Source organism: Astyanax mexicanus, chromosome 3 (assembly GCF_023375975.1).
Source record: "Astyanax mexicanus isolate ESR-SI-001 chromosome 3, AstMex3_surface, whole genome shotgun sequence".
Lineage (NCBI taxonomy): Eukaryota > Metazoa > Chordata > Actinopteri > Characiformes > Acestrorhamphidae > Astyanax > Astyanax mexicanus.
In genome coordinates this window covers 21,147,321-21,173,710 of record NC_064410.1, presented here as the reverse complement: position 1 = coordinate 21,173,710, position 26,390 = coordinate 21,147,321, and the positions used below count along the sequence as shown (strand labels likewise).

The window sequence follows — 26,390 nt, the reverse complement described above, 5'->3', positions numbered from 1 at the left end:
TTCCTGCTAATTGTACCAGAGTCACATATTGCAGTTAGCAGTGGCTGAGCTCGGAGTACCAATGATTAAAAGACACTTCAGGAACAAGACTAGAGCCCCACTTGGCCTTCACTATTGTTTATTTATGTGTGTTTTGGGTGCTGGTGGAGGACAAGCTTTAATAAAAATATGTTTTGAGGTCATTTAATTCCTGTGTCTGTGTCCTATTGCTCTTCTGTGACTACAAGGTCACAGTGGCAACGTCGCTATCTCCAGGGCCATCATCACTAATGTTAGTGTTATTTTAAAGACTCATTTATACAAAGCATTAAAATATAATATGAATATGGTCACAGATGGAGCCTTCAGTCTATTTTCTAAAAGTTTACTGATAAAAAGTAATACTAAGAAATTTTAGGGCAAGTGTAGCCAATAGAGAAGAGCTTTTTTTACACCCTTCTTAATCATCGCCATGTTTATACATTTTATGTTGTTTTTTTCAGAATAAGATTCTTAACATTAATTTTGTAAGTTTGCAGAAATGTAAGGTAATATTTTATTTTTTATTCATCGTTTTGATACATACGAGGCAGAGGTCTGTCTGAGTGGTGCTTAAATATTTTATTTATTAAATGTTACTCAGAAATGTCTCAGTAGGATATACAGCTCAGGATAAAATAAGAGACTACTTAAAAATTATGAGTTTCTTTGATTTTACCAAATTGAAAACCTCAGGAATATAATCAAGAGGAAGATGGATGATCACAAGCCATCAAACCAAGCTGAACTGCTTGAATTCATCCAAAAATGTATCCAAAAGCAGTGTGTAAGATTGGTGGAGGAGAACATGCCAAGATGCACGAAAACAGGGTTATTCAACCAAATATTGATTTCTGAATTCTTGAATCTTTATGAATATTAACTTGTTTTCTTTGCATTATTTGAGGTCTGAAAGCTTCTGCAAAAAATGCTCTAAATGACAATATTTCTATTTGGAGAGTAATGTTGTTCGTAATTTATAGAATAAGACAACAGTGTTCATTTTACTCAAACCTATACCTAAAAAGCAAAATCAGAAAAACTGATTCTCATAATTGGTCTCTGAGCTGAAAATTATTTTTAAATTAAATAAATTCAGTAATTATTTTTTCAGTAGTTTCAGTACTTGTGTGTGTGTGGGGAGGATGGATGGGTTATATTTTTTTCTCTTCCGCTCTTCTGCTACTGTAGCCTTTGCTGCCTTTTTTTCATCAAAGCCTGTCCTACTTGGTTTAATGGGACATAACAGCCTGTTGATAAGGTAGCTGACCTCACTAATGGCAATATCGCTCCTGTTGCATTCCACGGACATGGACTCGGGGTAGATCAGAGACAATAGCGATGAGGTCCCCTTCATCCCCCAGGCCGAGGCTATAATTAGCATGCTGACGCACGTGCTGTTACGCGTCACGTCTGATAGCCACAACAACATTGTGTGAGCAGGATATCTTCTGTTGCCAGGGGAACGCGGCGTAAAGAAAGACTACTGGATGACTGTGATGCGCCATTCATCTAGTCTGTTATCATCATCATCATCTCTCAAACGCATACCCCAACCCTCAGCAAGGAGTAAAGTGAGAGAAAGAAAACTGTCACAAACTTGCAGCTCTTTCTTTCTCTCTATCTCTCTCTCTCTCTTTCTCTCTAACTCAGACACACACACACACACACACACAGATACTCATGCATAAACATGCTATCATATTACTAGACCTCTTTTATAATAGTTTCTTACTGATCTTTGTATTACTGTCCTTATAATATACACTTACAATGACAAAATTATTGAGAAACCTGTTCATTCAGTGTTTCTTACAAATTAATGAAGTCTTTTGGTCTCTTTCTCTCTATCTCTCTCTCTCACACACACATTCATACACATGGTATCATAATACATAGCCCTCCTTTATAGTAGTTTTTCACTAATCTTTGTAATGCTGTCCTCCTAATACACTACATGGACAAATGTATAGTTTTGGTTGCTACAGTGTTATAAAAAAGTCTGGGCACCCTGATCATTTCCATGATTTTCCTTCATAAATCATTTGTTCAGATCAGCAATTTTTAGTTAAATATATCATATAGCAGAAGAACACAGTGATATTTGAGAAGTGAAATAAAGTTTATAGGATTTACAGAAAGTGTGCAATAATTCTTTAAACCAAATTAGGCAGATGCATAAATTGAAGGACCATTGTCCTTTTATTGATTTGAATAAATGGGTTAAGATTTGAGAAAGGGTTAAAGTGGCCAGTTCAAATGACCTGAAAATAAAGATTGTTCAACATCATGGTTTAGAAGGATACAAAGAAGGATGTCAGAGATTTCAGCTGTCAGTTTCCACTGTGAGGAACATAGTGAGGAAATGGAAGACCACAGCCACATTTCTAGTTTAGGCTGAAGTGGCAGAACAAGAAAAATCTCAGATAATCAGAGGAGAAGAATGGTGAGAACAGTCATACTCAACCCACAGACCAGCTCCAAAGACCTTCAACATCATCTTTCTGCAGATGGAGTCACTGTGCAACTATTCAGGGCACTTTACACAAGGAGAGGCTGTATGGGAGAGTAATGCAGAAGAAGCCTTTTTTGAGCACAGGTTAAAACATTAAGTAAAAATGTATCTTGGGCAGGTTTAATATTGTTTAATATGTCACATATAGAAAACTCACCAGCTCTATTCTTACCAGTTTCAGCACTCTTTCAGAAGGCTGTTAGGAGCAGTGGTTAAAAGTGCTGTATTTTGCAATGCTGGGGTGAACAGAGGTTTGTGTTTGCTATCATGTTTCACTACACCCCAAGTCACCAGATTTCTACTTTAAGGAATATAAAACTGACATTTGTGGACAATATACAAACAATGTCTTCTGACGATATCACAAATCATGTTCTTTTTAACTTCTGCTGTATGTGTATTATTATTATTATTTCAAAAATATATGTATAATAAAAATATATAATACAACTGTACATTACATTAATAATAATAATAACAACAACAACAACAACAATAATAATAATAATAATAATAATAATAATAATAATAATAATAATAATAATAATAATAATAATAATTATTATTATTATTATTATTATTATTATTATTATTATTATTATTATTATTATTAATGTAATTCAAAGCTGTATTATAATGTTTTAATTATATATTTTTTCTTTTAAGTTAGGGCATCCTTATTCTATACTGCCTCTCTCTCTTTGTTCTCATTGGCTGGCATCCCTGTTGCTTTGACCGGCCGCAGCCAATGAGTGCGGGGTGTCTCTCAGACGAAGTAGGCGTGTGCATGGGGCTCAGCGTTCTGAGGCTCGTTCAGCCAATCAGACTGCGTATGCTAATCCGTGCTCGTTTAAAGCGGTTTGTTCCTTCAAACCGGAGTAAAAGACTTTAGAGTTCATAAAGAAGCAGCGTTATATCTGCTGTGACTGGAGTGGAGTGGACACTGAATAAAGCACGCGCCTGCTGTTCTCTGAGGAGCTGTTTTAATAATCCTTTTCTTTGTGTTTAATGTTTTAAATGTTATTTTTGACTGTAGATATGTCAGCACTTTGTTGACCGCTCATCTCCCCTAAAGAGGCGCTGAACTTCTCTCACCAGGAGGAGAGATTTACTGTCTGTGTGTCGAGTTTAATATAGAGAGGAGCTGGGAACTGTAAGCAGGAGCTGTTCAGTCCACACTCGCCTTTTTTCCTCGGTAAAACTTCTCCCGCGTCTGTTTCTTTGCTCCGGGAGAACTTGGTCATGTCCTCGGCGGCGGAGGGGTCCGAGCTTAGCCGGCGGTTCTGCGTGCTGTCCTGGGAGCAGGTGCAGCGGCTGGACTCCATCCTGGGGGAGAGCGTGCCCATCCACGGCCGCGGGAACTTCCCCACACTGTCCGTCCAGCCCCGGCAGATCGTCCAGGTAAGGAGGACCGCCTCCCTCACGCTTCACTACGAGACTGACCTCGCTTTATTTTCCGTTCCACCTTAAACTGTACGCTTTTTACATTTATTGGCGCTTGGGGTAAATCAAATTGTCCGTTCCACCTTAAATTTTGCGCACCTTTTTAATTCTGACACAAATTGGTGCTTGGTTTAACTCGCTATGTCCGTTCCACTTTCAATTTTGCAAATTGGCGTTTGTTTGTTCGTTTTGCTCGTTCCACCTTAAATGTTGCTGACAGTTATACAGCTTACTACCGGCTTTAGTGTTAAATTAACACTGTGTGTTGACATAACACTGGCAAGCTGCTCACTGTGTAACTTTAGGTTAACTTACATTTCTGTAGCTAACCATTTAAGGTGGAAGGGACAATTAGGAGGGATTTCAGCTTCGTTAAATTAATTTCTCTCTAAATGCTCAGACAGTAATGTTGCAGCAGCATGTCCACGTGAAACCATGTGAATACTTTAGTTAAAGTTAGATACCAGGGTAAATTATTACTCCAGTAAAAGTAGAAGTTCACCTGAGCAAAAGTAGCTAGGTTAAACTAGCTAGTTAAACTACGTAAGTGTTTGGCTTCAAATGTAGATAGCTAACTATCTAGCTAGTTAAGGCGGTTGCCCAAGTTAATTATTAGTAGCATTATTTGTTTATATCTCTAGTGCCCTATTATCATTTATTTTTTAATTTTTAAAGACTCTTTCTTATTCAGCTTATTTTACGTTAAAGGACTCTCACTCTTCGAGTCTCACCAGTCTTTTAATAGAATTTCACTAATTAGTCTGATACTGATTTTTATTAAAATAGTCATAAACACACAACACTGAAGGCAAATTTCTATTAGCTTGAAACAAGTGGTTATAAGTAGGTTAGTGTAACATTTATTTTCTGAACATTTGAGGCTGAAGGCAAAAATTTTAAATTGTATGTAAAAACCCATTATTATTTTTTTTACATTTAGTGCAGTGTAGAAGAATTAAGTTTTCACCCAGTTTTTAATATTTAGTTTTTCCTTCTCTGCCCCTTACAATCGGAATTTTAGGGAAAAAAAATGTTTTCTTATATTTCCATTTTTGCATCTTATAACAAATGTTATTTGGATTATAACATCAGATATAATCCAAACATCTGAAAATATTTTTTTTTCCTGAAATTCTGTTTACGAAAGGCAGAAAAAAACTAGAAAATTGAAAAGCTGGATGAAAACCAATTTCCTCTTTACTATACTGAATGGAAAAAAATAGGTTTTACACCCAGTTTTCAAATTTAAAATTTAGCTTGAAACGTTCAGAAAATGGAACTGCTAAACATTACATTGACCATAAGTAATTTGTACAAGTAAAGTTTCAGTTTACGATGTATTACAAATGTGTTTTTCTGTACTATACTTCATATATGTATTTAACACACTGTATATTCCTTCATGTAGACATATACACTGTTTTATTCTCCTTTTTTGTTTCAATACATTGTGTTTTTGTGCACACATGAAGTGCACTAAAGTTTAAAAAGAGATGAGGTCTTACAGTTTGAGGTTATACCATTCAAGTATGAGTGGAAAGTACAGGTGTATGATATGGCCCTAAAATAAATATCACTATATTTCACTTTTTTTTGTGATAATGATATTCTTGGCGATATGACAAAACAGAAATACTTAAGTAAAGTACATATACACAAAATATTTATTCAGTAACAAATTACATGTCATTTAGCTTGTTGCAGTCTGCCACTGCTTTTTTGTGTAAGAAATTGTTTATTAATGGTTTACACAGTTTATTACTCATTCGTATACCTCCACCTCTACCTGTCTCATTGTAAGGTTAGGTTATGTTTATACTTACTCACTTGCTGTGCTAATATTCCTTCTGCTATCTTTTCAGTTAGCTAGCCAACAGCCACAGGTGGAAAAAGAATGCTTGAGAAGCAACATTACCTAGCTAGAGTAGCAAAAGAGCCACAGTGGGCAGTTAAACTTTATACTTTTGACATGACAAAAACTTATTTTTTTTTTACCTAAATTTTAAGACCGCATTAAAACTGCGACTGTAAAACTGGAAGCTGTGCATGAACGCTGGAAAAACTTAAGTTGTTCTTGGTGTGATTCCAGCAGTTATCTGGGGCTTGCGTACCAACTTTCCCTAGCTACTTAATTGATTTACCTTCCTGCATCCACAGAGACACTCAAGCAGCTACTGTTTGTCCAGCCTCTCGTTAAAGATGACATTTACGCAATACACTCATGGCTTCCATCCAAACTTCCACGTGTGATGTTTAGCTAGATAAAAATCCAAGCTGTGAACCAAATGGATCCCTGTTTCCTCATTAATATTTTGCTATATAAGCAAGGAAGATTCTCTTTACGAGACTGTATCTGAAACTGGAAGTAGCAAGCTAGCTGACTTAACACCTTGCTGTCCACACTATCTCAGAAGCCAGTGACAAATATTTACAGGACAAACATTTACCTTTTTGTTGCCAGGTTTTAAAAGCTTGGTAACAATGTCACTTCATGGTATGCTCATTAACAGCATACAAGCTGTGGAATTGTGTTCTCTGGAATGATGGTGCTTCATCCATTACTTTTGATAAATTAAGTGGATAAGGTGTGGTGCTAATCTTATACCGCCCTGACCTCACTAACAGTTTTTCACAAATTCTCACAGCAATGCTCCACAAATTGGTAGAAAGCATTCCTTGAGACAGTTACTCCAACCAAAACAGGATAAAATATTTTTAATACCATTGATTTCACATGAAACGGTGAATGGTTAGGTGTACTGATCCTTTTGTCCATACAGTGTAGTTCTGGAGGACTGTGCTGATCATCAGTCCACATAATTCTGTATCTCTCACTGTGTAAAATGCAAGTGAATATGCAATAAAATTCACATAGCAGTGGTCCAACATGTAGAGTTAACTTCTTAATTAAAAGAGGCTGTTACTGCAGCAAAAAAGGGTTAAAAATTAATATTAAAGGGAAATTCCACCAGTTTTCTGAATTTCTGTGTAATTAAATGGTTGTAAAATCATTGAGGATGGTTCGGTGTGAAATGCTTCGTTGTAGAGAAAATTACAGAGTGAAAATTGTTCACAGTGATGGTGATGGAAACCATATGCCTGAAGCGCTTGATGCACTTAAAAGCTGAATTCTCAGAAAGTTATTACATTAAATGGTTATGTGCTCTCTGATGCATGAGTGTTTTTACAGTGGCGCTTAAGATGAAGTTTCAGATGAAGTTTCAGACTTAATGTCCCATGCCTAAATAAAAAGAAAATACTCAATGTGTAATGTTTTATACATTCATAGCGTCAAGGTGTATCTACAGTCAAAATAATAGCCCAAATAAAGTTAAATTAGTTATTTTACAACATTTCAACATTACATTAAAAAAAAGAAGAAAAATGTGTCTTTTCTTTTTGTCTGTTATATGAGGACTTTTCTACTCCACTCTGCTATGTTAGATATTTATGTATGATATGGAAGAAAAAAAATCAGATATGCATAATGCTGTTGGATATCCTGAAAACGATATAAAACATGATAAATTAGGATCCTAAATTAGTTTAAGCTCTGTGAGGTTTTTCGACACTTGGCTTGGCTGTACTTAGGCTAACAAGTAGTTGGATGTGTGTTTACTGTTGACATCTACCTAGCTCTACCTCGCTCTTCCTCCAGCCTCAGTATGTCATGTGAGCAGAGTTTGTAATGTGAAGAAGTCCCTCTGTTGCTTCATGTGGGTAATGCAGTTCGAGTTATTTATTTATTTATTGTGTTTCACCTAAAAATTTGGGATTTCCAACAGTGTAAACGAACATCAGATTTTTGTCCAGAAAAAGGTGTGACACTGTAAGATTAGCTTAAATGCACCATTCCGCTTCAGTCCACTTGTGAATTAAATTGTTTTTAAATGGTTAAATGATGTAGAAAATATATGGCATTTGCTTAATTATCTGAGAATATCTGGTCCCTACAAACTTTTGGACATATAGGGCATAGGCCTGTGCTTATAGTGCTTTTTATCAGTGCACTGCAACAGGAAACAGACTATTACTCTCATGTAGGCCTGTTTAGTCATGACTTCTGAAACGTAAGGAAGCATATTCACATTGTTATTACCAACTTAAGATATATTGTATATCTACTAAATAGTTTAAAAAAGCTTCCACAGAAATATTGCTGCCCTTGAGAAAGGGCCAGTTTGGGGTGCGTTCAGCAGCATCTGCATTAAACATTAGTGGATCTCCTCAGTGAGAGCCTTCCTTCCTTTCAGTAAGCTCATGGAAAACAGAAGCTGCACATGGAGCACAGGACAGCTCAGTTATTGCAGGAGGGGGAGTTCTGAGGAAGCTTGAGTGTTTTCTGTAGCAGATCTGATGAAAACGCTGCTAAGCAGCTACTATACAGCTGACGTTTACTTCATGCTGAAGTAAATAAGCTCCAAGCTTTTATTGATGCGGATCTCCTGCTCGTATTGGGATCAGTGTAAATCTAGGTGTATCTAATGGATTGGAAATTTGGCATCTTATAACTTGCTAAGTTAAAACATTTGTAAATTAAAAGCTAGGAACCACAGGTCTAGCCCACTGCAGCAGGTAACAAAAATGTTTACAGTCTGCAGTATGGATCTATTTCTCAGTGGAAGTGGAAAATGTTCTGTGATTTTCCCCTTAGGGACTGTCTGCTTTTTTCCGCTTTTTTCCGTTTTTGTTCATGAAAGGGAGCTTTAAGGCCTATACCAGTTTTTCATTCATTTATTTGCCACTCAGCTAAAATTCAGTTGATTTGTTCAGTTTACAATATTTACTGATAAATGTGATTAATTGTGGTTAATGTAGATTATTTAATCACAGGTCATGCAATTTGGCTGACAGCACCATTAAAAACCTAAAAATTTGAAACGTGATGAAAAACATGATAAATTAAACAGAATTTGCTACAGAATAAGATTTTATATGGGCCTAGTTATGTCATGATTATCATGCATGTATTAAAAATAGTAAATGAATGGAAAATTAGTTAGTCTGTTGTTGAAGTAAGTTGTTGTAGATGCTTTTTGGTTTCTCGTGTTTAGTGAAAAATAGTAAAAATGGGATATCTGGGGTCAGAAATCACTATTTTTCTTACTTGCTTAATCACATAGAAAAATAATGACCTTCTCTAGACTTTTGGCTCTGTTTCTGGTGCAGAATGCTAAGTGACATTATTTTGGTAACAGTAGCCCTGTGGGTCAGTAATGATAACAGATCACTTGTTACTGATCTGTAGGTCATAATTTCTGCTTTTAAATTGTGCTCTTTTGATTGAAAATGGGTGACAGGCTGTAATTTACATAACATGTTTCAGTGGTGTATCACTATGGTTCAATCAGTGTGCATCGTGCTGTATATTATCTTATGTAGTAGTTGTGCTCTGTAAGTAGAGAGCGGTGTAAGCTAAGGAGCTGTGACACATTTGGTTTGTGGATGGTGGAAAATCCTCTGATTACAGTATTAAATGATGAAATGATGCCAGTATCATCTAAAAACCTCTTCATGGTCAGTGCATGTGGAACATACATCTACTGCAGGCCAGCTAGCATTTGCCAAACATGTGTCATGGCTGTAATGGTCTAAGTATCTTAACTGGTATAGTGTTCAGTGTGGTGCTTAGTAGACCATTAAAGAATAATCTATGTACAAAGATGCTTTTGGGAAACCTAGCCCTTATAAGTTTCATATGCGGCCCCTATAGCTTAAAAAATGAGCTGTTTTGAATTGAAGCCCTTTACTAGTAATTTTAAAGCAGGAGATCATGTTAAAAGTCCTTGAACGGTTGAATACTACCCCACAGGATCAAACAGCCCTAAAACTAATGCCACAACATGTGATAGTGTGTGCTGTTTTAGGCTGAATTCCCCAAAGATATTTGATCAAGTGATGCATTTTCAATGTATACATTGTGGTTTCCACAGCATTTGAGCCTTCTGAGAAAGAATACAAAATACAAAGACCAAAGTTGAGCATTTTGTCCTAAATGCAAAGAACTGTGTGTAGTGAAAAAGTAACACTGCTCATCACCCTGAACACAACATTACCACTGTGAAACATGGTGGTGGCAGCATCATGCTGTGGGGATGCTTTTCTTCAGCAGGGACAGGGAAGCTGGTCAGAGTTGATGGGAAGATGGATGGAGCCAATTACAGGACAACACTATAAAAAAATGTTGGAGGCTGATAAAGACCTGAGAACAGGAAGGAGTTTTACCTTCCAACAATGACCCTAAAAATACAGCCAGAGCTACAGTGGAATGGTTCCCTCCAACCTGGCTAAGCTTGAGCTATTTTACAAAAAGTCTGTAGACGCACAAAGCTGGTACACATAGACAGAGACTTGCAGCTGTAACTGCAGCTCAATGTGGCTCTACCAAGTATTGATATAGAGGGGGTGAATACTTTTGCACATAGCACTTTTCAGATTTTTATTTGATTAAAAAATTTAAAACCATGTTACATTTTCGTTCTACGTCATAATTATGTGCTACTTTGTGTCGGTCCATCACTTAAAATCTCAGTAAGTTTGTGGTTGAAGGGTGACACAATTTAAAAAAGGGGTATGAATACTTTTGCGAGCCAGTTTAACTTAGCATTTAATTCAACAACTGTAAAGCAAAACTTGTTTAATGTGCTTTTTACATTTATTAAATAAAAAATATTAAAATATCTAGTGTTTCTCCCTAATTAGGAAATGCAGTAATTAGGAAAGGCTCAAGCTTGTCTACACAGAGTCAGTCTCACAAGGTAAATGTCAGAGTGAAATTTATAGGTCAAGAGGTTGTGATAGTTGTATGTACACCTGCAGGACAGGATTATGTGTAGGAACATAAATCTCAGAAATTCCCTAAACCTCATTCATAAAGGAAGAAATCATGAAACCTCAGCAGGAAACTTCTACAGTAACCTGCTGCCTAACTCTTGTTGCTTTTCTTTGACTCATTTTGTGGCTGATGCCAGAACGAGAGAGAGCTCGTAAGCAGTTCATTCATCCCATTATATTTGGCAGAGTGCAGCGGGCCTGACTGCCCAGAGCACCAGTTGGTGTCCAGGGCGCAATGAGGCTCTGTGCTTCTGGCCCGTAACCCGGGCTGGACCCGTAAAAAAGCACAACTGCCATCATGTGCAAAAAATAAAGTGTAAAAGCATTACTGAGCCAATGCAAGCTGGAAAAGTCAGACTGAGAGACCAGAACGTGCATGTTTGTGCGCACTTCGCCAAGGCGTTGTCAGCACCAGACAGACCAGTGCGTTTGTGGCTTTTTTCCTTTTTTTCTGAGCACAAGGTCGGGGGAAGTGTTCTCCTGGTTTTCCTATTTCCAGGTGTTGTGGAACCTTGGTGGCAAATAAACTTTTCAGTGTGTTTGGGTTGGAAACTGAGTGAGTGAATAATTGTGGCTCTAGGGCTGAGTTGTGTGACTCTGTGACTCATTTCCAACACACTGAAACATCCCTAAAATATCTCTCCTGCTAAATGTGTCTGTTTATTACCAGAGTAAGTGGTGGACACAGACTAGTGACTGTGTAATGGCAGTGTTTGTTTTTTTTTCAGAATAAGCTTTCACTAAGCAAATGTCTCTAAAGCCTTGGATAAACGACACAGCTTTTGGATCAAAGTTGTTGCAGATTATACAATAAGTGGACTGGGTATCTCAAGCACAAGCACCTTGGGCAGATTGTGGTATTATACTCGGCAACCGTGGTCTTGGGCTGGCAACCAAGCATCTTGGGCTGATTCCAATAATGTTCTCGACAACTGTTGACATTAGCACCTCAGACATTAGCACCTCTAGATCCCCGTACTATACTCAACAACCGGGATGTTGGCACAAGCGCCTCGCGCTGATTCCCATATTACACTCGGGACCAGGGTGTTGGCACAAGCATTTTGGGTTGATTCCCATAATGTACTCGACAACCGGGCTGTTAGAACAAGCGCCTCAGGCTGATTCTCATATTATACTCAAGTAGGCACAAGCGCCTTGGATTGATTCCCTTAATGTACTTGACAATCAGGGTGTTGGCACAAGCGCCTCGAGCTGATTGTTGTATTGTACTCAACAACCGGGGTGTTGGCACAAGCACCTCTGGCTGATTGTTATATTATACTCTGCAACCGGGGTGTTGGCATGAGCATCTTGGGTTGATTCTTGTAATGTACTCGACAACCAGGGCGTCGGCACAAGCACCTCGGGCTGATTGTTATATTATACTCTGCAACCAGGGTATTGGCACATGCGCCTCGAGCTGATTACCATATTACACTAGGGACCAGGGTGTTGGCACAAGCATCTTGGGCTGATTCCCGTACTTTACTCAACAACCAGGGTGTTGGCACAAGCATTTTGGGTTGATTCCCATAATGTACTCGACAACCGGGCTGTTAGAACACGCGCCTCAGGCTGATTCTCATATTATACTCAAGACCGGGGTGTTGGCACAAGCGCCTTGGATTGATTCCCTTAATGTACTTGACAATCAGGGTGTTGGCACAAGCGCCTCGAGCTGATTGTTATATTATACTCTGCAACCAGGGTATTGGCACATGCGCCTCGAGCTGATTACCATATTACACTAGGGACCAGGGTGTTGGCACAAGCATCTTGGGCTGATTCCCGTACTTTACTCAACAACCAGGGTGTTGGCACAAGCATTTTGGGTTGATTCCCATAATGTACTCGACAACCGGGCTGTTAGAACACGCGCCTCAGGCTGATTCTCATATTATACTCAAGACCGGGGTGTTGGCACAAGCGCCTTGGATTGATTCCCTTAATGTACTTGACAATCAGGGTGTTGGCACAAGCGCCTCGAGCTGATTGTTATATTATACTCTGCAACCAGGGTATTGGCACATGCGCCTCGAGCTGATTACCATATTACACTAGGGACCAGGGTGTTGGCACAAGCGTCTTGGTCTGATTTCCGTACTTTACTTGACAACCGGAGTGTTGGCACAAGCGTCTCTGGCTTATTCCCATATTATACTCTGCAACCGGGGTGTTGACACAAGCATCTCGGGCTGATTGTCATATTATACTCTGCAACTAGGGTGGTGGCCCAGGCATCTCGGATTGATTTCCTTACTATACTCGACAACTGGGGTGTTAGCAAAAGCGTCTCGGGTTGATTCCCGTAATGTACTCGACCATCACGGTGTTGGCACAAGCATCTTGGGCTGATTGTCATATTATACTCTGCAACCAGGGCGTTGGCACGAAAGCCTGGGACTGATTGTTGTATTGTACTCGACAATCGGGGTGTTGGCACAAGTGTCTCGGGCTTATTCTCATATTATACTCAGCAACCGGGGTGATGGAACATGTAGTGCTCAGCCCTGATGTAAGCCGAGCATGTGGGCCAAGATTGGTCCAAGATTCAAACCTAAATCTGATTATTATTGGTGAGGTTGAGGATGGAAGAGGGTCATTATGGTCTGTAGAGACTGTTAAAGAGTGTTGAAGCTCAGGTCATGTACTTGGGCCAGAATGTAGCTGCTGCTGCATTTAAGGTAGAACATGAAAATACATGAAAATACTAAAGAAACTACAGCTTAAAAAAAGTCAGGTCTAAAAAATGAAACATATTTGATATACATATATTAGGAAGGACAAAATTCACACTATAAATGATGACTGACCAAAAATCTGCTGAGTACAGTAAGAACAGACTCAGCTAGACTGAACTGAGAATCGGAACTGAAATTGGTCCAAAAATGTGGACCACACACTGTAACCTCAGCTCAAAGTAACATTCACCTGATGACCATCTGTTGGGTAGGTTTGGGTTACTGAGGTAAACATGTTTCTGTGTGGAAAGCAGTCTAAAAAACAGTAACCTGTTTGGTTGGATGCTCAAAACCCTGTAATTTCATCCTCGATACTTGATATGTCACTAAGGCACTGAAATATACTCTGCTCTATGCTCTGTGCTTTCTTTCACATCAGGCCTCTTACTGCAATGTGTGCCAATTCTCCAGCGCTAGCATTATACCAGCCTGCCTGTAAGTCAATAAGTACTAAGATAAGTTGTTCAGAGCTTTCGCCTGTATCTGAGCTATTAGAGCGGTCGCATGGCATTTAGCCTTTCAGAGGGACACACATTGCCAGCAGGCTTGTGTAACTGTGGTGACAAATAGGCCACCAGTCTCCCATAGGGTGAATGGATGGTAGGAGGCAGGGAAACAGCCTCGATTCATGAATGAATGAAAGGGAGTGGGGGTGGTAGGCTGGCACTGAGTGCTTGTGCAGTCTCTCACAACACTGACGTGATTCAGAGGAAACCCAGCATAGCCTACAGCAGATCCTCAGAATCACTGATACTCTGGAGAGAAGGGCTGAGTTGTCTTTTAGCCCACAGATAGAAATTACATAATATAAGAAAGGGTGGGAGATACACTTTTTGGAACCTTGAGCGGATAATTCATTTTAGGGCTACATGATACTGTAAAAAAATATCACTTGACATAAATTGTTTTCGGCAATATACTGGTGCATCTCAAAAAAATTTGAATAGCATTCAAAAGTTACTTTATTTCAGTAATTTAATTCAAAATGTGAAACTTATATATTATATAGATGTATTGCACAAAGATAGAGTGATCTATTTTAAGCGTTTATTTCTTTTATTGTTGACCCAAAACACAGTTTCTTAGACAATTTGAATATTATATAAGACCAATTGGTACTTTTGGCAGTGTGGGCAGTGTGCCAAGTCCTGCTGGAAAATGAAATACATGTCTTCAAAAAATCTTACAGCACTTCATGTTTCCCTCTGCTGACAACTTATGGCGATGCAGATTTCATTTTCCAGCAGGACTTAGCACACTGCCATAATATTCTGATTTTCTGAGACACTGATTTTTGGGTTTTCATTCGCTGTAAAGCCATAATTATCAACAATAAAATAAATAGACGCTTAAAATAGATCACTCTGTGTGTTATACATATACAAACTTTATATTTTATTATTATAAAATATTTTAAATATTTTAAATTTATATTCTAATTTTTTGAGATACACTAGTATATACACTACAGGTCAAAACGTTTAGGGACAGGGCCTATGGAAAATAGAACTAAAAACTGAAAAAGTTGTACACAACACAGAACATTCAGACTTTCATCATAATAACTAGAAAAAGACAGAAACAGAGATAACTCTGTAAGTATTAAAAGTATTTTAGAGAAGTTGCAGATGAAAACAAAGAGTGGTGAGTACTCTTTCCTAAACATTCAAAAGACTCTTAGAAACTGGAGAAAACTTGTACAGGAGAAGTCAGGTCTGGCTGACCCACATGGCAACACCAGCCTTTATCTCAGCTTAACACTGGACTGAGTCTCAGATTCAGCAGTAAAAAGGAGATTAAGAGGTCTGACAGGTGAAGTGCTGTATTAAAGTCACTGTTAAAAAGAAACACCATACAGCATACTGCTACTGGACAACTAAAAATAGGGGTGTTTTGACTTTTGACAGTTAATTAGATTTTAGGCAAATACATGATCCTGGGTAGATGTAAACTGCCTCTGATGGTCATGGAAAATGAAAACAGCTTGAATTTTCCTTTTGTATCAAGCAGTAAAAAAGCATAATGTGCTTAATTTAATCAAATTTACCTGACATGCAGACATGTCAATGACAATGTAGCAGGAAATTACATTATCAAATAATTTGTATAGTCTTTCCATGTTTGTACATACAGTACAATGCCATTCAGAACAGTTATGTTCGAAAATAACCTAGCTAAATGAATTCTGGGAAACATGCAGGCAAAACAGAGAATCTCCAGTGTTCCCCAGTAGAGAGTGGAATGGAGTTTGTCCAGCATAAGGCTGCTGCCAACACACCAGATTGGCAGTAATTTGGTTTCTAGCCAAATAAACACGGAGAACCACTGAATACAGATATTATTATACATTATTCAGAAATGGTGGAAGCTAAGGTATTGGGAATGTGGCTCTTACATCACCATTAGGAAAATTAAACCCTTATGGAAAGGCTTTTACTATGTTGTACTTCATATTCAGGGTTGGAAGTGTTACTTTAAAACTGTACTTTGCTACAGATTGCTGACTGCATGTTAAAAGATTGTATTCATCACTTTTCTTTTTAAAGTCACATTATTATGTATGTAAATTAATCATGAAGTACCCTAGGGGATGGTCTGAGAACACCCATACTGTATACTGTATACTCCAAATTTGCTAAAACTCAAATAAATAAAGTCCCTTGCATGTAAAACTGAATATTCTCAAACATTACTTAACTATTTTGAGTCAGGTAAACATTTGTGCAGAATCAACATATAATATCTAAATTCAGTCTATTGACAATTTCTTTTCCATTTGCTTCTGCCACCATCTGTTTGCATACTGGGTGTGTCCTCCAGTCACTTACCGTCTATGTGTAGTCATTTCCCCCATGCTACTTTGGGGAAACTTGCCGGCCGTATAAAATGTTTAACTGTCTGGCTTTAAAATTGTAGGCAGTAAAAGCAAGTTAGTAGTAACATTTATATTATTTTATTGCATACTTATTGCATATTATTTATTATGAATTGAATATAGCTAATATGTCTAAAAAATCAGAAAGGTATTTCTAGACTATACCATCTTATAAAACTGTTCAAACAAAACTTATCTACTTTTTAAATGTTCTAATATTTCAAATCAGTATTTTACTTGTTAAAAAAACTTCATGCAAATCAGTTTAGCTCACCTGAATGTAAAATTTGAAGTAGAACTATTATGCAAAGCAAAAAAAGAAAAGAAAATTAAGGCAATCAGTTTTCTAATTGTTTTAAATTAAACTCAACTCATCCAGGCTTACCGTGAGGTGTTATCTTGTAAGCGAGGTTAAACACTGGCTAGTGTGCTCATGACAAAGTGCTGTAAATAAGCAGAATTTGAAAAAGGCCAGTGGCGATTTGATTGGGATAGGACATACTGTTTTCGAAGTTATGCGCATATGTAACGTTCCGTGAGCTACAGTGTCACTTTTTTCCCCGAAAAATCACATCCATATTCAATGCAAGAGGCCCCACACCCATATCCTGCAGCCAAGTGTAGCTCTCTATGTCTCTTTAGCTTTCAATGAGACATGGCAAAAGTCATAGCTCAGTCCTGGTGGGCTTTATACCCCTTTAGCCCATGCCTAATATTGGCAGTACCCTGTAGTACCCTTTACGGAACTACTGCATACAGAGAACAACCAGCATAAAAAAAATTATCATGATTTTCATTATGTTTAATCAAAAAACATTGTGGTGATTGATACATTTAATATTTATGTGTGGGCATTTGTATATCTGCGTCAGCAGTGGGCTTCGGGCTTCAGCTTCAAGTACTTTAATACAGGGGTGTTCACAAATATTTCAGTAGTTAAAAATGTGAAACTCATTTTATATAGATGTATTACACACAATGTGATCTATTTTAAGCATTCATTTATTTTATTGTTGATGATTATGAAGGAAATGAAATGAAAACCCAAAAACCAGTGTTTCAAAAAATGTAAATATTATATACAACCAATTGGTACTTTTGGCAGTGTGGGCAGTGTGCCAAGTCCTGCTGGAAAATGAAATTCACACCTCTATAAAAGCAGGGGGAAGCATGAAGTGGCTCTCCAAACCATCACTGACCATCAGTAAATTTTGCATTTCATTTGGAAATCAAGGGATCAGAGTTTGGAGGTGCCAATTGATCTTATATATAATATTCTAATTTTTTGAGACAGATTTTGGGGTTTTCATTGGCTGTAAGCCATAATCATCAACAGTAAAATAAATAAACGCTTAAAATAGATCACTCTGTGTGTAATACACATATATAGTATATTTAGAGTTTCACATTTTGAACAGAATTACTGTTGATATAATTTCTTTTTGAGATGCACTAGTAATAGAACTAGTATTACCTCATTAAATGTATCTTTTTGACCTGGTTCCTCCCAACAGTCGCTTCATTTCAGATAGAAAATCTTATAAATGTAATACTAGAAGAATGGAGAAGAAAACTGAGAACTTCATAGATATCCACACACCTACTTGTGAAATAGAGCAAGAGTGTAACATTACATTGAGGCTACATATTTCACTGAACCCGGAACCTGCATCTGAAAGTTCAGAGTGAACCAGGTTGAACTGTGTGTCTGTGGAGCTCGCCCAGAGAGAGAGAAAGAGAGAGAGAGAGAGCTGCCAGGCACTCTTAAACAAAGACAAGCAGTGACTTGTCATTTCCCAAGGATAATCCGCATGCTTTCAGAGAACCAAAACCCTCCCCACGTAAAAGGATATGGCTAAGTCTCTCACCTGTGTCTGACTGGGGAGGGGTGGACGCCCCTGTTCTGAGAACAGTGTATAGAAGGGAGACACTAAAAGTTTTCCATCACCTAACACTCTGAGGGGAAAGTGCACAGTTTGCTGAATCCCCCACATCATTTGACGGTAGGGTTCAGAGGTAAATTGTTGGCCTCAGGCAGCGTGTTACAGACATATGTATTTGTGGTAAGACATTTGAGATGAAGCTGCAGATGTAAATGTTTTGTGGTTGGCCTTTATGTATGTATGGATGTATGGTGGAAACTTTCGCAATAGTTTTAGTTTCTTGTGGATTCACATACAACTATGTTGACTATCAAAATAGTTTTCACGTCTGTAGTTCAGTGTAAAAACAGCTTAGCATAGAGCAGCAGCAGCAGAGACAGCGTTTGTTCATAGCTGTAGTAAAACCTGGGTATTACATCAGGTTAAACTGCACCTGAACAGCCGTTCAGCTCAAACATATAAGAAGTATATTTGATAGTTGGGTCGGATTGGGGTTGGATCACATTCTTACCACAAAAGAAGAGCTCTAAGGTTTGGTTGAGCAAGACCACCTCCTCTCACTGGTCTTGGTACAGTTGTATTTGTGCGAGTGTGATTACTTTTTTCACACCTGCTGGAATGAACCACACCAAGTGTGCCAAGAAAGCAGAGTCTGTTTTAACGGGACCAAATGGTGCTGGTGTGAAACATTCATATTGTACAAGAAGGTCCAATTCTAGTATGTCTCTCGCATTTTAAAATTGGAAAAAAAAATTTATGTTTACATAATTTCCATGCCTAAAAATATACATATATTTTTACAGGCTTTTTCTCCATTTAATTTCTACAATGACTAAAACTTTCTATATTTGCAAGCACAATTTTTATTTGTATTTCCAAAGACACTTTTTCAGGAGTAATGCATAGCCATATAAGTGGAAAGTGCTTTTTTTTTTAAAGCAAAACTAATACATTTAAGCTTATATATTTCTGCAATGGTAAAAATAATAATAATAATAATAATAATACAAATATAAAAATATTATATATTAATATAGTAATATAATGTTTTGTTTAGGCTTTAAGTGGTGAAAAATGTGTGATATGTTTACACTTGATATGGCAAATATCATGAGACCAATAAAATGTTCCTATACAGATGCCACTTGGGATGTGTGATTGATATTGTCTACAATAATATAGTAATTAAAATTATTAATCAATATATTTAGTAAGCCACTATTTTCCTTTAAGAAGTGCAGATTAGTACAGTAAAAGACTTTTAGCTACACATTTTTAAATAATGCAAAAATGTTTTTTTTATCGTTATTGTCACTATTTATAGAAATTGTTGAGATATTGTTTTATTGATCATTGCCAATTTTGAACAGGAAATCTTATTCAGTAGACAAAAAAAATCCACTAAACATAACGGTCTGTTAACTTTTCATGTAACTGTAATCAATCATCACTGTAATAATACTGTTCTCGCTATGTGAATCAAAATGCGTTATTAACTTACATTTGCATGTCTGTTGAGATAAAAATGAATAAGTTGTATTTTTCTTCCATATAAGAAGCTGTTCCTTTCCAAGACATGCTACATACTGTACATACATGCGACATATTTTGGCTGCTCTTATCCTGTAACTAAACATCTTCTCTTTCTCTCTCTCTCTTTCTCTCACAGGTGGTCCGGGCCAGGCTGGAGGAGAGGGGTGTGGCAGTTCGGGATGTAAAGCTCAACGGTTCGGCAGCTAGCCACGTGCTGCACCAGGACACTGGCCTGGGCTACAAGGACCTCGACCTTATCTTCGGCCTGAGCCTGACAGACGACAAGACCTTCCGTCTGGTGAAGGACGTTGTGCTGGACAGCCTGCTGGAGTTCCTGCCGGTGGGCGTGAGCCGCGAACGCATCAGCGCCCTCACGCTGAAGGAGGCGTACGTGCAGAAGCTGGTGAAAGTGTGCAACGACACTGACCGCTGGAGCCTCATCTCGCTGTCCAACAACACGGGCAAGAACGTGGAGCTGAAGTTCGTGGACTCTCTGCGGCGGCAGTTCGAGTTCAGCGTGGACTCCTTCCAGATCGGCCTGGACTCGCTGCTGCTGTTCGACCGCTGCTCTGAGACGCCCATGTCCGAGAGCTTCCACCCCACCGTGCTGGGAGAAAGCATGTACGGAGACTTCGAGGAGGCGCTGGGTCACCTGCGCTCCAAGACCATCGCCACGCGCAGCCCCGAGGAGATCCGCGGAGGTGGTCTTCTCAAGTACTGCCACCTGCTCGTCCGCGGCTTCCGCCCTGTTTCAGAATCGCAGATAAAGACGCTGCAGCGCTACATGTGCTCGCGCTTTTTCATCGACTTCCCGGACATCGGCGAGCAGCATCGCAAGCTGGAGGCCTACCTGCAGAACCACTTCAACGGCATAGAGCACAAGCGCTACGAGTGCCTGGTGACGTTGCGACGCGTGGTGGACGAGAGCACCGTGTGCCTGATGGGCCACGAGAGACGACAGACTCTGGCGCTGATCTCGGCGCTGGCCTTACGAGTGCTAGCCGAGCAAAACGCCATCCCCGCTCTGGCTAACATCACCTGCTACTACCAGCCCGCACCGTACGTGAGAGACGTCAACTTCAGTAACTACTACGTGGCGCGTGTGCACTCGCCCATACCTGCCTGCAGCAGCACCTACCGGACGTGGCTGCCCTGCAGCTGAGCGGCAGGAAGAAGCCATCTTCTTTTTTAATTTTTTTTTTTATCAAAAAAAAAAAAAGCTTTTAAAAAAGCTTTCAAGTTCTCAGTTTGTTTATGGGCAGGGCGACGGGTGGCTCGAGGGTTTCAACACGTTTCTGTAGCTTCGTTAGATACAAGGACAGACAACGAAAAAAATGACGTGTACGTAAATGTACGTAAACCTTTCTTTCTTTTTTTGCCAAATCTTCAAACACGCCCTCATCCACCTCCCACTAAGTTATAAAGAACACTGCTGTACTGTAATACTGGTTTGAGCCGTTCCGTGTTGTTTTTCCTTTTTTTTTTTTTACATGAAGACTTTGGTTACTGTGCTAAAAAAGACTATCCCAAGCACTTCACTAGTTCATTTCTCTAGTGTAGTCCATTTGTATTTGACATGAACTGTTTGTATAACTTATAAACACGCACCCGGCTCCCCTTTGGAGTTAAGTTAAAAAAAGAAGAGAGTCAAAACATAAATCCAGATTCTCTAATCAAACCGGATTCTAAGTGAGAGTGCCGGGGCCGGGTGTTCACTTCTGCCTGTGGTTTCCAACCTTCCCTCTTATTTGAACTTCTGAGGACCAAAGATTTTAGTTTGTAGCTCCACAAGTGGAATGTTGACTTTTTGTGATTTTTTTCCAAGTGCCTGAAACCTGACCGCAAGTAGAAAAGTATGTAAATTAAAAATTGTGGAATTTTCATCCTTTTTTTGTACAGTATATTTTTATTTTCACGGTCAGGGCCTTGTCTTTTTCAGATCTTTAAAAAAAATAAATAAAAGGTTAAAAACGATTGCAGGTCTTGTTTATTGTATACATGCATATATATCATATATAAGCCGGTGCTTCTACTATTGAGATAAGAAACTGCACACACATCCATACGGGTGAGAAGAAACAATATGTTTGGTATTAAATGACAGTAAACAGTAAAGCTAGGAGGTTAGTTAAATTAATTTGATTAATTGAATTACTTTTTAATGTGATTTTCAAAATGAGATAAACAGTATTGTCCTGTCTTATCTTTACACATAGAAACGTCCAGGCAATCAGTAGACAGAGATTTGCTTCTGTCAGAAACCTGTAACAAACTATTTTATGTGGCAGTGATTTACATATTTTATACTTATGAAAGTTATGTTTACACAATGTTTAATATAAGAAAAAAAGAAATATAAAGGAAACAATAGCTTGCGCATCAGTTTATATGGTGCTGTCTGTTTACAAATAAAAAAAGTTTTTGTGTAAGAACTGTAATCATAATCGAGTGTTTCTCATATATTTGAAGAGTAGTAAGTAGGTGAAATGGCTATCACAGCTATCTGTCACAGCTAACCTGGAGAAAGCGCACACAAGCTTGAGAACCAAGCCCATGTTAAAATCTAATTAAAACTGTAAAGCATACAATCATCTGTAACTGTGCCAGCCTTAATTTATAAAGTTTCTGTTAAGGGATTGGGTGACATTAAATCAGTGTACTGGAACTTTTACTTTTTATTGTAGCAAGTTTTCCTCACATCCATGTTTAAAAGCAATCTGGTCAGTAATAAATTTAGAGGAGGCATTTATGTTTGAAGTACCTTATGGTGAAAAGCAATACAGCTATGCCTTGATTGCATTTCGAGGTGTATTTTATTAAATTCGGACACACGTGTTTTGCTTTTCAATAAAGAAATCAAGTGCAGTGAAATGTAATGTAAGGAAAAGCAATGCATCTTGTGGATTGCATTTACATTTTTCCACAGTAGGTGTTTTTGTAGGTTTTCAATTTGGCACCAAAACAGCAAAAAAGTTGTACCCTGAAGCCCATATGGCCCTAAAAATAAAATCACCATATTTCAGGGTGTATGATACAATCTGGCAGATCCTTTATGGGGTGTCCAGTTCACTTGCTAGCTGCAGCACGCTGATTGTTTGCTATTGTGTTCCATACCTGACAACCCAGGGTGTGGAAATAGGACTAGGAAATGCACAGTGGCCGGGATCGGATGCAAAAACATTAAAAAAAAAAAAATACTCTGTACTTTCTACTACAGTCAAGAGATGCCTGCCATGCTTAATCTTAGCATGCTTTCTCGATATCTGATGACACATCCTCGTTGCATTCTCTAATCTTTCACTCTCTCTTTCTCTTTCTGTCTGTCTGTCTGCTCTTTTTGTTCTGTTTTTCATTGAACTTGAACTTGAGCTTGATCGTCTTGAGCTTCTTCTTATTCTTTAGGCTCCTCTTTCACTAAATCTTTCACTATACTCGTGCTCCATACGTTGAAATCACACACAGACTCATCTCTTTTGTGTAAGCATGGGAAATGTTTTAGCTCGGAGGAAAGAAATGTATCTCCTCTTAATCTCATTAAATCTCATTCTCCTGGACACAGTTAAGTCCTGTTTGCAATCAGGGCGAGACTTAAGCAGAACTCTCATGTTGCTGAAATTCAGCTCCTGAGAAACAAGCCGTAGGTTTTCTCAAAATATTGTGTCACGAGTGGCTTAGTTCTTTTGGCACAGTCTGATCTTGGCTCGGGTTCAGCTGAGTAAGAGTCATATAAGATCTGATCATTTTTTCTGTAGCTCTGTTTTACGTTTCATAAAGCTTCCAGCTTCCAGCTGTCTATCAGTTCAGAAGGAGACCTCATGCTTTTCTAATTTGCCTTCAGAAGCGTCTGCAGTTAAATGCTGATGCTGAGCTTCTCTCTTCTGTGAGGGAGGTTTCCCTGGTAAAAAAAAAAAAATCATCAAATGTTTAAAAGTAAACTTTGATCATACTTTATAGTATGATCAAGTACAATACAATAGTTTCAAGTACAATATAGTGTATTTGAAAAAAAAAATAGACTACTATGAAGTACACTTTTAGTTTAATGTAATTCAACATACAGGGGTTGGACAATGAAACTGAAACACCTCGTTTTAGACCACAATAATTTATTGTCTCGACGGACAGTTCTGGTGGAAACAGGAGAGTTGAGGTGCACATTGAATTCTGCCGTGATTTGGGCAGTTTTTTGGATACAATCCGGGTTAGCACCCGAACATCCCTTTCAGACAGCTTCCTCTTACAGTGTCCACAGTTAATCCTGTTGGATGTGGTTGGTCCTTCTTGGTGGTATGCTGACATTACCCTGGATACCGTGGCTCTTGATACTTCACAAAGACTTGCTGTCTTGGTCACAGATGCGCCAGCAAGACGTGCACCAACAATTTGTCCTCTTTTGAACTCTGGTATGTCACCCATAATGTTGTGTGCATTGCAATATTTAGAGCAAAACTGTGCTCTTACTCTGCTAATTGAACCTTCACACTCTGCTCTTACTGGTGCATTTTGCAATTAATGAAGATTGGCCACCCGGCTGCTCCAATTTAGCCATGAAACCTCCCACACTAAAATGACAGGTGTTTCAGTTTCATTGTCCAACCCCTGTACTTCTAAAATACTTATTTCCAAATATACTTTTGTACATTTTTAGCAAAGTGTGTTAAAAACAACTGTTATAATATTTTAAAGTATAATGTATCATGTAACGTTTTAGAAAGTAAATCAAATTACTAATACTAGTTGAAAAAAAGTATTTAATTAAGTAAATTTGTAACACGCTTAAAATTGTAATGCAGTGTATATATAAATATATTTTTATACTCAACGAAGTATACTAGAAGTGTGCTATTTACAAAAGACAGGAACAAGAAGCATATTTATACTCTGATGTAAATATATTTAACATCAATTCTTAGTACATTCCAAATATACCTAGTGTATAATATTAATACAGTTGTAATACAGTTGTAATACTCATTAAATTTATTTTAATTTCACTGTAAGCATATTTAAAATATGGGGTTACATATATGAAGTAGTATGTTTAAATGTTACTTAAGTATATTTAAAATAGTTCCATTTTAGTACAGTTAAGTACACTTAGCACAATTTAAGTAAGTTTTGTACTATTTTTATACAATTAAAGTATTGGTAACACTTTATAATAACTTTCATTAATATACTTTAAACTAATAATAAGTAGATGTGAACAAAGCATAAGTTCATCAGAATTTGAATATTAACCAATGTTTACACATGACAAGTAGTTATCAGCATTGATATTCATATTTAGAAATGTTAACAAATCATTAGCTCATCAGAATTTGAACATTAATAAATCACTATTAATTAAGAAATTTAAACCTGACAAATGTTTATCAATTTCAGTTAATTTCACCAATGTGTTTATTAGTATTTACAAGTATGTTAGCAACTTTTTGTTCCTTAAAATGTGAAAAATAACACCCATTAATCATTAGTTAATGATATATTAATGAAAGTTATTATAAAGTACAAAAGTACAAAAAAAGTTGTTCCATTTTAGCACTCTTTAAATATACTGATTAATAATGTGGCAGAACATTAGTGAACACTTTAGTGCACTACAGCATAATAATGCTTAGTATACTTTAATCTACTATTTTTTCACTAGGGTTAGGAGAAAGAATTCTGCTTTATTCCTCTTCAGAAAAAGAAAATGAATAACACTGAATGAATGTGAGATTAGTATTTATACTCGTCTTGTTTAGCAATGGTTTCCACTGTGCTATTCTGCCACAGATCCCAGTCTCAGCCAGTCATTTTCCTGATGAGTAATAAAAAATGACCTTAGCTGAGACAAACTTTAGACAGCTTGGATAAATGCTGTTTGTAACAGTTTGCAGACTGACAGACACCCACACACTTTCTTTCTTTCTTTGCGGTTTTGAGGAAACTCTATCACTGGTGTGATGTGACTGAACAACCCATCTGCTGCCAAATTCACTTTGATTTAAAGGGTGTTAAGACAGGAACTTTTTACACTGAAGATTACATAATCAGTATCAAATGTTTGCGTCAGACTTTTTATACTACAATTCACAATAAAATGAGACTATGAGACCTATTTTACACACTGTGCACGGCAGATTGTGAAGCTCATTGCTATCTTACACCCTGCTAACAGTCTATGTTCAAGCCTTGCACCTTGCACAGTTTAAATAGTGTTGGAGTTTACAAATAGATATGCAACAATGGGCATAGAGGTCTGGAAGTGAGGTGTGTTCAGGTAAATTTCTCAGCGGAAAACACAGGTGCTCCACTGTCTGATTAAAACCCTGACAACAATCAACAGTCAGACATCCATTCTTATCTTTGCAACGCAAGTGTGCAGCACACGGGTACACATTAAATAACATTGCTGCTCCCATAAATTGCCTGTTCGCTCACCTTCACAGCGTGATTACGCAGGTCAATTACCTCTGCTGAGAAGTGCAGAAGCACTGCGCCATTAAAATAGAAATCTGCCAAAGTCAGAGCACACCTGGCTCTTAGGCTTCAGTCACATC

At 37.9% G+C, this 26,390-nt stretch overlaps 1 protein-coding gene across 1 annotated transcript; it reads left to right on the top strand.

Annotated features, from left to right (window-relative positions):
- Nucleotides 1-3,420: 3,420 nt before the first annotated feature.
- tent5bb (terminal nucleotidyltransferase 5Bb) lies at nucleotides 3,421-21,819 on the top strand. The gene is made up of 2 exons (XM_007253020.4): nucleotides 3,421-3,934; nucleotides 19,982-21,819. Exons 1-2 carry the CDS (start codon nucleotides 3,776-3,778, stop codon nucleotides 21,005-21,007), a joined length of 1,185 nt encoding a protein of 394 aa, XP_007253082.2. The 5' UTR covers nucleotides 3,421-3,775; the 3' UTR covers nucleotides 21,008-21,819.
- Nucleotides 21,820-26,390: the final 4,571 nt, after the last annotated feature.